This window comes from Excalfactoria chinensis, chromosome 2, assembly GCF_039878825.1.
Source record: "Excalfactoria chinensis isolate bCotChi1 chromosome 2, bCotChi1.hap2, whole genome shotgun sequence".
NCBI classification, from domain to species: Eukaryota; Metazoa; Chordata; class Aves; order Galliformes; family Phasianidae; genus Excalfactoria; species Excalfactoria chinensis.
Window position 1 is genome coordinate 67933410 of NC_092826.1, and position 17038 is coordinate 67950447.

At 36.9% G+C, this 17038-nt stretch overlaps 1 protein-coding gene across 7 annotated transcripts in view; it reads right to left on the reverse strand.

Moving 5' to 3' along the window:
* CTNND2 (catenin delta 2) overlaps positions 1-17038 on the reverse strand; it is a 607871-nt gene that overhangs the window by 57171 nt on the left and 533662 nt on the right. For all 7 annotated transcript variants that reach the window (XM_072330397.1, XM_072330395.1, XM_072330394.1 and 4 more), the window contains one exon: positions 11084-11234. In XM_072330397.1, the coding sequence (XP_072186498.1) occupies positions 11084-11234 (151 nt within the window). The remainder of the gene's footprint in view (positions 1-11083; positions 11235-17038) is intronic.

The following is a 17038-nucleotide window of genomic DNA, read 5'->3' on the forward strand; positions in this document are numbered from 1 at the left end:
CGGAAAATATACATACAGTCTTGCCAACTTATCTGATATCTTTGTATCCCAAAACAGTCTCTTTTTAAAGTCTGGTTGAGGAATGCTGCTTATCTGTTTTCATAAAAACATGAAGGAATTACCAAAGCATTATTTTTCCAGTAACATAATGGTTTACAACAGTGCAGTAATTTTTGGTAGGATTCACAGTGTTTAAATTCTAACAAAATAAAGCAACCGGCAGGGTGTGGGCAAACATCCAGCATGCAAGTGTGAAAAAATACCAGATTACGACCCTATTTTGAGCCTCCCAAGCAGTACTGGGCCAAGACAAGAATTTTCCACCTCTCCTGTCAGCTGCTTACGTGAATTTTTTGACTTTGTTCTGTTTCAAAGAGTCTGTGTATAAAAGTAATTTTTTGGCTCACTCAGCTCATTCTGATCAACGAGTCAGGTAGTGCCGATTCACGTGAGTAACTTCAGTATAGACATGATGTGTTAGTAAGAGGCTGGAGGGGGCCTAGCTGCAGGGTATCTTCCACTATGGACTGCCTCAGGGAGAACAGCCATGTCTCAAATAAGAGAACCGTAATTTCCAAAACATGCTAACTCAAACCAACTGAGAACCTGTAATTTTAGAATGAAAACAGAAATTCCATTATTAAAAATTAATTCTTCCACATAACAGTTTAGTATGAATTTATTTCTATTAAATAGAAAACATTTTCAAAGGAAGAAAATGACTTAAATGGCATCCAACTCCATTTTTTTCAAAATTGACCAGGAGTCCCTTTAAAGTAGACTGCTCAGAGCCTACGTCACAACTGAAAATAGATACTAAATTCTTAATTCACCACTGAGCACTTAAAATCCACACAGATGTTATTAACACGGTGACAACAAGCTGTACTTTCACTTTCCCTGCTCTCATACTTAACTCACTGATTTACAGTAGACCTTCTCATTCTTATGATAAATAGCACTATTCAGGCCTACTCGGTCCTCGTTAATAATGCTGCTTTCTTACTGTGCCTTGAATCCTGTTTCTTATGAATGATGATTCCTTTTAGTTTCTATGAGAAGATTAAGCTGACAGTTACAAGACTTTATTGTTGTTGCAATTACATGCCATAATACATCTTTAAAATAAACAGAATACCTTTCTATATGCATGTGTACTCCCAGTGTATTGTCCTTTCCTCTTTGGTGTAGCTAAATGTACATATAAACATACAAACATATATAAATGAATACATACAGAATATAAATAACAAGTTAAAGATATTCTGTGTCAATTTAATATGGCAATAATTTTGCAGATGACATACAGTGCTGAAGTTGAAGAAAATTAAAATAAAGGAGAGAAGAGAAAGAAAATGCCTTTGGACATAAGTGTGATCACACTGCTTTATAATCACCAATTTTTGCACCTATCTGCAACAATTCAAAATTCATGTTGTTGCTGCAGAACTTAATTACATATGAGATCAAGTCAAAGTCTACATGTGATTACTAAGAATAATTTAATAACAGCCATCACTACTGAACACTAGGGAGACTACATTTATTTTGATTTTAAAATTACCAGTTCCAAAATTAAAGACGTATTTCCCTTTTAAAACCAGTAAGTACTGCCCTTCACTAAAACCTCAACACTGTGAACTATTACTGTAGTCCCATGTCCTGTGTCTAAGTGCATTTAATAACTGATCCTTTTATGGTCTTGACTGCACAATAGGAATAAGACAATCTGACACTGGTTCTCATATACTATAACTAACATGTCAACCTACCCACTATTCCTTACAGACAAAGTGGTGAGACTTTAACCAGATAAGCGGATGATATTGTGAATGGAAAACTGGTTTAACTACTGGCATCAAGAGGTAGTGACTAGAAATGACTAGAAATGCAAAACTGAATTGGCAGGTGGTTATTGCTAGTGATCCACAGGTGCTGATACTGGCAGAAATACTGTTTAACACCCTCATTAACAACCAGATTGATAGAGTAGAAAGATAGAGTAGAAAGCGTTCTCAGAATGAGTATGGACAACATATTTGGAGGACAAGACAACATACTAGAATAGTCTAAACACTGAAGGCAAGGGCTGCTACACAGATGAACAACTGCACAGGAATCTCAACAAAGCCAAATGTAAAGCCCAGTACTTGGACTGAAATAATCACATGGAACAGTACTGGCTGGAGAACAACTAGTAAAAAACAGATTTTCAAAAGAAACCCAGGAGCTAGGGCTGCCAATGGGCATGTTGAACATGAGTCCACTATATGCCCTGGCAGCAAAGACTGACCACATGCCAGGTTATATCAGGTGGAATCTAGCTACAACTATGATTTTTCTATCTAGATTATGCTTACACACTCAGTTTTGGTCTCCCTCATGAGGAAAAACACTGTAACACTGAAGCAAATCCAGCAGAACACCACAAAGACAGCCAGAGGCTGCAGCGCATGGCATACAAGAACTGCATTTGCTGGAATTTAGCATTAAGGAGATATTTTAATATTGTCTGGAAATACTTAATGGGATAGTACAGAGAAGATGGAGTCAGACGTACCTTGGATGAAAGAATTGTAAACCTCCAATATAAGGATGGTACTTTACAATGCTTCCCTTAATTTCATGAAATATAACACTCATTTCATAGGTAAGGCTACCTTTAAAGACAACTAAATTTTGAATTTCACTGGTGATGGCTTCCTTACATATTCATCAGGGTTTATAAAAAACAAACAAACAACAAAAAACAGCAAAGTAGATTTGATTTCCATTTCTCTCTACAGAGCTGAGCTTGGCATTCCACTGAAAATACTCAAAATGGTCTCTTTGCAGATAGTTCTGTGCTAAGTTGGTTCAAAGCCTCCAATCTACAATAATGGGGGGAATATATCTAAAATATTCAATTATTTGATTTCTATAACAAAAAAAAAAGCCGCCACCAATCTTAAACTTTAATGAAGTGCTGTATTCTTCTGTCTTATCCTGATCTTTCAGTTTCAACTACACACATTACATTTCTACACAAAAAGCCTGGGTTTAAACAGTAATGCATACAAATGCCTTCTTAGAAGAATTTCTTTAGTCTGATCTATTATTATTGAGTATTGAACATTACATACATAAAAAAACTTGTTAACTCTAGGAAGTAGTGCATCTTTTTCACGTCTGCACAACCTCTTGCATACTGCAGCCACAAGAGAAAGCAAAAGGAAAACAAAATACATAATTATACAGGACAATATAAGCAATACCAGATTTCAAATATTTCATAAAGATGCCATGGAGAGATCATTGAGACTCTGAAGCTGATTCTAAGGGCTATCTGTGCTTTCTATGGGAGGAAAACTAAATTTCTTTATTTTTAATTAAGTCATTGAGGTATCCGAAACACAGTCTTATGTTATAGGATTATGATAAGGCCCCTTAGCAAGTGAATTATTTCCTCACTTACATCAGATTATTAGATTTAGTTAACCCTTTAGGTTTTTGTCACTGAACATTACAAAACTATTGCTGTTCCATCCCAGCAGTTAAAAGCACGAAACCAGTCTGGATTTTTAAGTTGCTTGTGAAGGTACCAGCTGATTCAATATGAGGCCTATTCACAACAGAAGAACTCCCACAAATGAACAGAAAGCTAATAGTGCTTCCAACTATTCAGGACAACACACATCCAGAGGTGTGTGGTATTTGTGATGGAATGCAAGAACTCACTTGCAAAGGCTACCTCTATAGGTTATTTTCCTGTTGTCTGTAATCAAAAGGATACTCAAAGTTTTAATGGTAACATTAAAGAGTAACATTAAAGTCCAGAGTCTTTAACACTAAGAAACATTAATGATATAAATGATATAAGGTGCATGCCTTGGTTTTTACAAGGAGCCAAATCCTACATCAGAGTACTCCATAAAGAACAATTACTGTGTATGTAAAACACGGGCATATGAAGATGCCATCTAAAGAAATCAACTAGTATGAGCTGCCTCCGTACAGTTGTTTCAGACAGAACACAAGGGCTTTCCATATTTTGGGACAGAATACATACAAACCACCAGAGAAATTCAGTCACCTTACTCATAGACTGGAGCAACCATTAATGACTGGCAATGCTGTGTAACCTCCTAACAATCAGAAAGAGGAAAAGAAAAAACAAAACTGAGTTTAAATACATTGAAATTTGGATATATAATGCCAGCTGTAAGAATACAGATATGAGTACTGCTCCCTTATCAGGCATTCTTTGAAAAACTACTGATTCTTTTATCACAGCCCCATTTTTACCCTGGTAAAGTAAGAGATTTTATGGTCCAAATATTTAACTAATGGATGATAACAAACGTTGTTGCATATACACAGGTATCTGACTCCAGTGTTAGCCTAAGTAATGTCAGCCTAGCCCTCCTGTGCAGGGGCATGTAAATCTTTCAAGCCTCTCCATTTGGGTTTTCTCCCAGTGTCACCTTTATGAAGGGTGTCTGGATTTTCTCCTTCGAAACTACAGTGCCCTGGATCCATTCCTAAAGTCTCCACATGCAAGAAGGATTTGTTTCCTCTATCAAACAAAAATCCACTTGCCATGTTCTACTCTCCTTCACTGACATATCATAGGAAACGCTGGAGTTCTGGATTCTCCAAAGAAAATGTGCTTTTAGCAACAAAATTTAATATGTATAATTTCTATTATTTGAAAATGACTTAAATTGACAAATATTTCAGGAGAAAAGATTATTTTCACATGCTGCACAAACAAAAAATACGTTTATGATTCAAAGCTGATATAAAGCGGGCTGCAGATACCCGTTTTGGTACACTTATCTGTTAATGTATGACTGTTACAAAAGTTGGGATTCTGAAACTGCTTTACAGATTTATGACAACTCCTCAGGGATTTAAAAGTACTTTTAAAAGTACTTCAGCAGTTTGTGACATTTGCATATCTACCGCTGTGTGTTTTATGCAATATCAAGCTGAATTATATGCACTTTTTAGATCAGAACTCTAAATTTTCCAAGGATTGGTTGTACTTTCCAGCGTCAGCATTGCAAAACAGGGATGAAAATTAATATTGAATTGTTTGAAATGTCAGTCTTCTGAGTGAGATGCATATGCTGTATATTTAATTGCTTTATACTTTGTGCAGAAGAACAGAAACAATTTATTTATCATCTCAAAGTGTAATATACAGGTTGGGGCATTTTTTCTGGGACATCTCCATAAGATTTTACTACTCAATGTGAATAGAGACTTTCAAAGCCCACAATATGTCTTAAATGAATTTGCCACTATATTCTAGATAAGCTGTCATGTTGTAATATTGCAGATGACTCAACTGAGACTCTGGCTTTTACAATATAAATTCAGGCATTTTCTAGGTGTTTTCTTACAGTTCATTCTACTGTGAGGAAAAGCTGGCCTGTGGCTGGGTCATACTATTGTGAAACACCTTGATCGCATTATATGGAGAAGAAGCACGGTACATTTATTTAACTACAGCTTTACAACAAATACTCCATCTCTGGAAGTGGTGTTCTCTGCATCATTAGACTTGAGACTATTCAGTTATTTCTGATGCTTTGAGTGTCAGTAGAAAATTGCAGCACTTCTTCACTAATTGTTCTTGCAAAGTCTAGTAAGCTAACTGAAGGGCAGAAAGACAGCTTAACAAAAGAACTTCCTAAGATTCTACTTGCTAATCTTCAGTGTCCCAAAAGATAGCCACTGAGTCTCTAGTTACCTATCCAGGTTATCATCACAGGACTAGTTCCACCCTGAGATCCAAGACCTTAGGTGACAAAGGTCACGAGGGTGAACACCAAAGCAGGTCAATTTCCATGTTTACACCACAAGCCTACCTGACTACCTGCCAAACTGTTAGATGGTTAATGGTAGGGAGACATCCCTCAAAGTTTATACTGACTCAGCTGTAAAGACTTGATCTTCAATTTGATCTTAAAATTGAGAATTCGGTTACTAAGCCTGTTTTTCTCCCTAGATCTCCTTACTTGAAAATTAGAAATGAATGAGGAAAGAAGCCTTTCCTAACCTCTGTATCTAACAGATCCTACTGTCAGAAATACAGATAAGACAAACCAGAGCAAAAGGTAATGCACAAAAAAGTACCTGAAAAGTCAAAACAGCTTTGAAACAAAGCTTTTTAATACTGTAATTGAAAAATATTTTGCATTTAAACTTCTACCAGTGAAAATTCTCACCCAAATTATATATGCAACATTAGAAACTAGGGAGTCTGGACTTTGCACATATTTACCAACTTTATTTACCAACTAGTATCTTTCTCTTCACTAATACAAAGTAGAGAGAATGAGCTATTAATACATGACCATATATGCCATTTCCTAAATCAACTTCTTGTTGACACTTTCTTCTAATTCAGGTATTTGTTTACTCTAATGTATGTTTTGCACAACTCACCTACTAAACACAGAAATTGAAGTGCAATAAAATTGATACAAATTAAATGAATTGCAGCATATATTCTTTCTTCTAATTCTTCTGAACAAATGCCCATGATTTGAGATTAATGCCTTCTGGCATTTTACGCATTGTGATTTTCTGTCAGCTTAACAATTCAGTAACTAAACAGCATTATAAGATGATTAAAAACTCAATAAGGCAGTGCCTCCCAGATCCTTGCAGATCTATTTGTGACAAATTCAGAAGTGCTCACATTTAAAAAGGAGAGAAATCAGTGTTCAGATGCTCCGAGTGGTATGAAAATTGCATACTTGATTTAATCATCATCTCCCAATCCATTACCATGTTCCCCAATAACATGCATTACTATTACTTATAATTTATGGCTTTTGTTCTTGTGGTTAAAAAAAATAAATACCATCTGCACTTGGATTTATTAGAGAGACTGAAACAAAGTTATGGTATTAAAACATGCCCATGTTTTAAGCTAAGGGAAACTCATGTCACTATGCTCCAGAACATGCTGCTGTTAGAATGCAAACAGTTGTTTTTGACATGTTTCCTACCTACCTGCTGAAAGTAAATCTTTCCAAATGTGAATCAATATCACAGTTTGAAATAACAAATCTGACCCTGCTTTGTGTACAAAGATGGGCAAGATGACCTCCTGAGTTTCCTTCTAACTTAAATTACTCAGTGAGTCTAACAATTCATTAGAGTTGCAAACACCTGACAGATATTCCAATCAAACTCTCTCATGTTTAGCAATAAAACTCAGAAAACACCAGCTACTTCAAACACTTAAATACGTATATTTTTTCCATGAGATGCTAAGACATACATTCAGTGTCAATTTGTACATACCCTAACTTGTCCTCTCTCTCAACAGTGGCTGGGCAGTAATACAGGGTGAAATCCACTTTATCATGTTAGATAAATCACTTTTGGGGTGATTCTCTTTCTGTCAGCTATAAGGGAGTCTAATATTTAGATACCTAGCATGATTAAGCAGGCTGTAACACAAGCTAAGCAACAATTTAATGAATATGCTATGGAAAACTATGTTACCAACAGATGAGTAGTGAACTGAGTACATTTCATTACTGACACCTTAAAGCAGGAATAGTTATCTAAAAATACTCCCTCCCCTTTACAGCCCGTTTCAGGATTCAATTCAAAACGTTGTGAAAACCTGAAATTTTACCTTTGACTTCACTTATTTGAATTGTGCTTTTGCAGCAGTATCCACAAAAAAAGATGTCCTAAGTATCGCAGCACTTTAATTTGTCCCCTCTCTGCTTTGAACCTAGAGACCTAAACAGACACATGGCTTCTCTACATATTGTAAGCAAAGAGTTATATCAGGATGCATCTTATACACGTGTCAATAGGTCAGTGAAAACCATTAGTGCAACTGTCCACCTATTTTTTCAAGAATGAGTGCTCAAAATACCTCCCGTCTCCAAAAGCATATTTTGTTTAACCACAGAAATACATCCCAAGCGGCCAGAGAAAATGTGTGAGTGGTGCTCTTGAAATAGTGCTGCAGTGTTTTTCCCAACCAACAATGGTACAGAATAACATCAGAAACCACTGTCAGGATAAGAGCAAACTGACAGAAAGACCTGAAGCACAACAGTTTGTATTGACAGTGCTCAACAAGCAATATCAGCTGTCTACATCCTTCAGCTGTGGCACCACCACGAGAGAGAATGTCAATAAATCTTCCCATGGGTGTTCTTTTGGGAAATGACAGACAGAAGGTACTATTCTGTAAAGATAAAGGTCCTGAAAAGCATGCAGAAAACAAATATGTCTTGAGTGCAACCACAAAGGCAACTGGGCAGTAGGTCCAAGAATGGAGAACCAAGTGCTGGATTACCAAGTATCAATACAAAATAGGCCAAGTTTACTCTGTCTTTTTCTCGGTGGGTTTTAATTTCAGTGAGGAGGAAGATGAATTTGCCCACCACCTCAGCCTCCTACTTGACCACACATGGCACAATGAAGGTCATATTAAGGACAACAAGCATACTCTAAATGAAACCCAGGAAGAACTTGCTGAAGAAGGTGTTACATGGTGACAGTTCAGAGAAACCTGAAGGGAGGCCTGACACCAAACTTTATCAATGTAAACATACTTGATAGATCTGTGACAGAACCAAAATAGACTGGCGAATTTGACAAATCTATAAATAAATTTTTGGTCATTTCAAAATGAGGGTCTTTTCATTTGCTTTGTAGTTTGGTACAGGTGAATCTGGATTTCAGTAAGCTTTCTGCTATATTTGCCAGATGCCACAATACTGATTCATGGGCTGCTTGGTAACAGCAGCAAAGAAACTTCGACTTCTGCGGACCATTTCAGTAAAAATTAGTCAGCTGGGAATGGGAGAACAGCATCACTGAAAAAGAAGCTGTAAAATGAACCTCCAACATGCATTTAAAAAAATGCAGTTCCACTTATGCAATCTTTACTATGTATACAGATGGACAATTCACCGTTAAGAAAAGTTATCTGAAGGGGAAAAGGCCAATCTGTGAGGCAGAGTTTGTCACTGCAAGAATATGACAAACTGAAACTTGAGGCAAGATAAACAGGATGCTGACTGTACTTAGAAAGACACTCATGTAATGAACATCAACAAGCCCCTTTTGAGTCCTCTTAGAAGATCTCTCAGAACACGCTGAATTTTAATATTCACAAAAATAAACTCTATAACAAGTTGGAATCCTTCACAACTGCAGATGTTCATAATTTATGAAAATGAGATCTATGATGTGACCTACTAGCTATAAAAAAACTCACAAGAGAAATAACAACCATTATTACTGTTTCTTCAAAGTTCAGTGACAAGAGACAAAGAAATGAACATATAAAGATCACAGCTGAAATGGTTCAGGAATTACGGTCAAACCTTCCCTATCACATTGGCATGTCTGTACCTTGCTTTAGAGTTATAAATTACGACTTCAGAGTCATCCCACAAATAATTTAAGCAACACTGCTCATTACTAGCTGACAGATAAATAAATCAAAATCAACAGAATCTTTCCACCTTTTCAAAGCTCATCTTTGTTTATATCACACGTTCTCTGATAATTACATAAAACATTAAAATTTGGGGGCTATACAATATTATCCATAATTTGATGAGCATTTTATATAGTGCATCACATTAAAAGACAGCTCTGTTTTTACATGCTTAGCTTTACATTCCTGATAAAATTTGCGTAGCTGAGAAGAAAATAAAACTTTCAATTAAAAGGACTATGATGCTGCATGGTAGAGACTATGACATGCTGAAGATTGAAAATTGAGGTTGGATCATGAGATAAAATGAAAAGAATCAGTTATTGATCCAGATTAGATGGCCTGATACACTTGCTTCAGCAGCAATTTCTACTTTAAAATTCCTAGAAAATAACGGGGAAAAAAAGCCACTATGAACAGCAGCACCCTGAAGCAGCTTCCTGAAGACGGAACATAATACAGCAAACTCTAATTTCATGTAAATTTTGCCAACAATAACATTAAGAAAATCTGAAAGATTAGGTTGGTCTTGCATGCCAAACACCAACTTGAGTTCAGTTCCTGCTGAACACCAGCAGGTTTACGCTACTCACCAGTCTCTACCTCTGTTTGCTTTACAACATTTTGTCAGTGAAGTTCTCACTATTTTGTACAACAAGAAGTGAGGGGACTGACTGCCTTGCTTTAACAAGCTACAGAGCTCTGCTCTAATGAAGCACTGAATGCAAATAATAAAGTATTATGATCAAAGTATCTATCCATGGAATTCTATAATTAAAGGCAAAGTATTACAGCATGCAGTTATGATAAATTAACTAGCTGGCACAAATGAAGAGCAATGTGCACTTAAGGTACAGAGGAAGTAGAAGTAATTTTTGTTGTGATTGTTAGACTAATTCAAAACCAAGAAAGCAAATATTTTTTCAAAGACAACATGGATTCAGTTTCAATGATTCACAGCATTTTTTATGAAATAAAGCTTAAAAAAAAAAAAGCAAAACAAATTAAAAAACTGCCATAAAACAGAAAATACAATGGAAAACCTAAAAAGTTTGCTTACCATACCATCAGAATTCAGAATGAGAAATAATTTATGTTAACACTGTTTTCTTCCTTATCTGCACATATTTGACAATTAATTATCTCTAAGTTCCCCTGCTGGAGCTACTCATATGTCCAGTATATTCCTGATACCATCTTTTAAGTCCTTGATTTGACACTACATAATCTCCAGTATCACTTTTAATAGAGAAACTGAGGACGAGAGGTGGCTGCTCTGTCATATCCTTGATCTGGAAGGTGCAAGTGCTACTGTCAGCCTATGAACGAAGTGCTATATTAGAACAAAGCCATCACTTTTCTTCTGGAGATTACAGTATGTCAAACCATAAAATGCTGCATGATGTTTAATTAATTTAACAGTTCCTTGCAATACAGCATTAAGCCATCACATAAAATGTGAATATAAAGCATTAGAGAAAGAATTGAAGAAATTATGTTAGAAATGTGAGAATAATTGCTTTCATTGTGCTTATTCTGCTGTAAGCTAGAAGGAAAAAAAAAAAACAACAAAACAAAATAGAAAATAGATGGAGTTGGGAAAGAACATACCTATTAACTCCTTATTTCTGACATCTAAGGCCATGTTTCGTAAAGCTGTAGCAACTGCACATACCACCCGGTCATTGTCTATTCGAAGCAGTTCTACCAGGATTGGCAGTCCTTTTTCTTTGCGGACAGCAGCACGGATATACACTGACCACTGTAAAGACACATGAGAGAACACAGTAAAGAAAGTGAAAAATCCACTAAGACCAGCAAGGCACCTGAAGTTACAGAGCAAGGAGTAACAGAAGCATGTAAACTCAGAAGAGAGGAAATTGCATTTACGATGCTAAGCAACCACTTGATTTGGAAATCAGCACTGATTTTTTATGGTGGCAGGGAAATTAATTGATGAATTGACTTGAATCCTAGCACACCTGGTTACATTTTACAGACAAAGTCTTCAGACCACTTGCTTTTACATCAGCATTTGCTATACAACATTTTATGATGCTCTCCTCTAAAACCACAAAAATTACATTATAAAGTATACACTACAAGATACATTCAGGAAATTTGAGAATTTGTTATTATTGCAAAATAAAATATAGAAACATAATGCTTTTAAAATTTCTCTTGCAACTGCTAACTCGTTCAGAAAAAAATGGGACTATTACACACCTGATTTTGGCACCCACAGTGATCCTAAGGAGGGGTTAGTAATTCACATACTAGCTGATTCAGGCAGGAGAGGCTCTGTGCGATGCACATCCTGCTTCTCTACTAATTGTAGCAGAGAAGCCTGTAGGTATCTCCTACTTGGCACCTGGACAACAATACTAGCAAGTAAAGTGAAGCAGCATGTTCTTTCACGAATACCCTTTTTTGTTTAACAAAAAATGTTTGTTTAACAGCAGAAATGATGAGCAGGGTTCTTATCCCTAAGAAATCTCTCTTAAGAGCTCTAAAAGCTATACTGTCAGTGAAACTCTTCATGGACAGGATCTACACAGTGTGTGCCCTGACCAGGAGCTCCATTCAAGGCTGTACAACTTGGATTTCCAAGCGTCTACGTCTATGAAAAGTTAACTGTACTGTCCTGTTCTTTGTTCTGTTAGCTCTAGAAGTTGGAAAAAGGCAAACAAAACAAAAATTGTGGTTTTTAAAGCCAATGGTTATAGCAAAATTTGAGATGTTTGAACACCTGCAGGATGCACAGATCAATTTAATACAGCCTGCTTTGAAATGAGCCACCTACTAGGAATACACTCCTTCCAATACCTTGAACGTTCCTCTTGAATTTTCAAGACCAAATTCTTGCTCCTTGTACTGATACTTAGAAGGAGTTCACTGAAGCTGAGCTTGTCCCCTTTGGTGCTATGACATGAATCCTTATTGTGCCCTCATACTAGGGGGCTGAAGGCAAAGTTCCAGAACCCCAGAACATCAGACTTTGAAAAACTTCAAATATTTTAAAAGCTGAGATGATAAGCCCTCACATTTCCAGATCATGGATCCCTAGTCTTTTGACAAAACTTTCTTAACAGTTATATCACATCTTAAAGAACAGTCAGATCATAATAGAGATCCTCCAGAAATTAAGAACAAAAACAAATTCTATGGCACAAATCATCAGAAAAAGGAAAGCACACTTACTGCCATCACGCATATGGCCTGGCCTCTATTTAGTGCAGCCGAGGTGCTCACTTCAGAAAGCAAGTACCTGTTTATACTATTATAGACAGGTGCCCTTAACAGCACAAGGTCAGAAAACATTTTACAATAACACCAATAGAAACAGACAGGCAAGGGCTGCAATCTTGCAATATTTGGAGTACAAATTCATTTTAGATTGTATGACTCAGGGGAAATTGGGAAAAAGGAAGAGAAACCGGCATTCAGAGTATTATTTATCATTTCTCCTCTGCAGTAAAGACACATAGCAAAAACTAGCTGGCAGACTTTTGCTGTAGACAAAAGTAATAATGGTCACAATAAGCTTTTTAGTCAGGTACATAGGTTGTGGGGCTCAGCATCACTAAGCACAATAATGTAATATGTCCGAAATGTGAATGTGCCATCATTTACTGCAGCAAAGCAAAGAATAGCACTGAGGTGAAAGATAAACAGTAGCAGGATTCTTGGCTGATTGTACCCTATGCTTCTTCTCTAGAGCCAGCACATGGGAACACTGGATACAAAACAACCAATTCATAGAGATTGGTGATTTTAATTGAAAATACCTGCTGGAAAAAAAATAAAAAATAAAAAAATTGCTAGCCTATACATTGAGTTTAATGGGATATTAAATAAAGAAGACATTTTGAAAACCCCAAAGTAATCTTTTGAGCTTTTTTTTTTTTTAAATAACTACACATACACCTCCCAGTTAAATGCACTGTCACCTGCAGCTGGGTGCACCCAAAGTACTCAAAACCTCCCATTCCTGTATTTTCTGTGCCTCTCCCATGGAAGACAACCACTGTATCTACTGAGATTACATGGGACTTCCAGCATGCAAGTTCAAGCTCACAGAGAGACTGCTTTGATAATGCAGTAAGCCTATTAGGTTGAGGAACTCAAGCTAGCAGAGAGAGTTGCTGCTGCCTACAGCAGGAGTACATCCCAGGTGTAGAGCTTCCAATATGGATTATACAGGGAATCAGTAGGAGTAGTTTGTTTGTGGGTGGATTTTCTTTTTTTATCTACTCCATACCAGAGAGTATCTAAAATGATTTTATTGATTATTCACTGTATTACAAAACCCTTCATAATAAAACCTCCAAGAACAGTTTTCCTTTGAATTTTTCATTTAGCTGTCAAGGAAAAACAAAGCACAAGCTTTTCAAAGCCCAGTATTGCAGCAGATTTCTTGGTCGTAGCATTTTTGTCATATATTGCAAAAAGCTAAAAGAAGCAAGCTGAGTTACAAAATGCATTAAGAAATATGTTTTTTTTAACCCTGGAGAGAACAAAAGACAAGACAGGAGACACAGTGAAATAACTCAAGCATGGGAAAAAAAAATAGAAAAAAAAAATGCACCCCTCTCCCCCCTTCTGAATAAATGACATGCAAGTCTTCAGTATCTGTAATATACCAGTTACTTTGATAACAGTCAATGATACAGCTTCAGAGTTCTCACATGGGGAAAGATCCAGATATAATGTTTTTCAGATGGTCATATGCACACATAAATAAAACAATGGGTGAGAGGGAAAAGCATGCACAAAACCTCTCCTCTCCCCCTGCACTCCCCCCAGCTGCCTTCTGAAACTGGAAGAGAGTGGTGAGAATGTCATCTGCTTTGGAAAGGTTCAGAGGCTCCTCATTGCGAATAGCTACCATTTCAGCTGTGTTTCAAGTCAAGCACCTTAGGCAGAAAGACAGAAATGCCTATTAATTGTTTCAACAGTCTCTGGAGAACTTTCCATTCTGCAAGTGCTAAGAACTGTCTGTGTCTCTTTCCTAAAACTGCCAATTAGGACAAGTCTCTGCAAGCAATTATGCTGTGCTCTGTGTATTTCAGGAACACTCAAATTGAGATGCCTCAAAATTGCTATTTTATTCTCTCAGAGAATGGAAAAATTGATTCACTCTTGCATATACTCATCATTCTTTTGTTTGCCTAAAGCCATCAAGAAACATTCCTGCATTTCCACTTTGCAGGTCAATTGCTAATATGAGCTCAGTGAAGTAGAAAAGAAAGAGATGAAAAATCATAAGAAAAGAGACAAAGGGTTTGTTGCCTGTTGGTGAATGAGGCCCTCTGCCAATATACTTAATCATCCTGTTGCTCCACAAATCAGTGGCAGTGTCAATGGTCAAGTAATGATTCAATCTGTACAGAGAAATGACTCCTATGGGAAGAGTGTGCATTTCAAACTGAATGAGAAAACAAACAAGCAAAGATCATTATTGTTGCATCAGATTGCAGCTAAATTATCAGAGACAAACATGGGAGCCACAATCCATGCACGAATAGTCTTCGCAGATAATTGAATTCAGAGGGCATAACTACTACACTGCACTTTCAAGACATCTAGTGCATCTCTATGTCCACTTCCATTAGTAGATCTGCCATGGAAATTGAGAAGAAAACACAGTAATCTGGTAAATTATTTCTTACATTTGTCACTGTTACTATAGAATACCCCTTCCAGAGCCACATGTCTGTAGAGATTAAGTACATTAGGCTGAAACTCAACAAAAGAGTAATTCATCTGGATTGAACTAACTTATCTTTTTAAGAAAAGAAAGTAAGTATTTAACAAATTAACACCATTGCATATGGTTTTCTACATTCTCCAATGGATAACCAACACAGGAGAACAAACTAGAAGTGAAGAAATGCCCACCACAGAATGAAAAATTAACAAAACAGAAAACCACCCAAGGAATTCTAACAACTGAATAGACTTTATATTTTACACGCATTCACCTCCCTGCCACAGACACCAGTGTTACCTGAGTATCTCCAGAATATTTCAATCATATACTTCAGTTTCAACTAGAATTTGCGTTGTACTGATGCAATTCAGTACTACGATGCTATGACTCTATAGAGACTCCAAATGTAAAGGGGAGATAGAAACTAAAACAAGAAAGCCAACTCAGGGCAGCAAGCATGACAGAGCAAGCTAAACTACCAATAGAACCAGGAAGATCAGAGAGATGCAAAGTTTGCTAGACGGTAATTAACCTGTTAATTTCCTCTTGCTCTGTGACCTTAGGCAAGCCCTAAGAGAAAGGAAATATAAGGTAGATAAAGACTTGAAAATAAACAAACTAAATATTAAAATGCTGTGAACAGAAGATAACTTAAGCATTCAGAAGAAACTGCCCTTGCACCTTGTCATCCTTGATTGTACTGTATGAGTGTGTAATCTGTATTCAAATCATCTGAGAGCCATTATAACGACATTTCTTAAGCACTGGAAAAACTGTCCAAGCCTATCATTATAAAAGAAAGGCTTTGAGACAAAAGTGGTGCATCTCATGTAGTACAGTAATTTACTGTACTCATATTACTGTAGCGTGCTCCTACTCACCAGACTTATCCCCATGCTGATCAGCACATGATGTCTGTGATACAGCTGTTTCCAGAAGGTTTCCTCAGTATTATCTAGACCTTTGAATACCATTTTCCTATCTGCAGAGCTAATATGTTTCTTTGTGCTAACTGCTGCAGCCTCATGTATGTGAGGTTCTATCAAGGTAAGAATGCCTGTTAGATTAGTGCACTGATTCTTCCAAAAGCATGCCTCTGGGATTTGCTAATGAGTTACAACAAGTGGTATTTTCCACTCTACTATAAAAGAAATCATAATAGAAATATTTTGAAGAAAAGAAACTGAAGTTTTTCACTGGAATTCAGCAAACATCCTTCTCAAACTGCCTGACAAAACTCTACAGGAATAACATGTAAATAATTGGAGTCATCAGAAAAGCCTGGCAGGGAACTCACAATATGGCTTGGCCTGATAAGAGAAGACTGATAACCTAAACATCTCCTACTTTAGACAATAATTATTCACTATCTGCAAGAGTTCAGAAGGCAAGGTGCTCCAAAACTCTTTCTTTTTACTTTTCGAAGTAGCTGTAGTGACCTTCTGACTGCATCAGTCCCTTTTATGTTTGCAGTTCCTTTATCTAATGACTTAGAGCTCTTGCTCCCACAAGACTTCAGATTTCTTCAGGATGGAATCAAGAAAACAAATGTAGTTGCTTGCCTAAGGAATGAGACTGATATCTCACCTAGCTGTCTCAAGGGATCAGACCATTGACCCAGAAACCCCATTCACACAGGTATTGTACCTGCTGGTGAACAAAAGCAGCTACATTCCATTGTCTGCCCCAAAAACACTGCTATTCCCTGCTGTGTATGGCAAAACAGGGCAGGGAAAGGAAAGGAGGTAGAAGGAAGCAGATGAGGAAATCTCTGGCCTTGCGCTCTTGCAAGACTTACACAGAGCATCCCTTGTTCCTGGTATTACAGAGTGCAAGAAACTAACAGACATTCA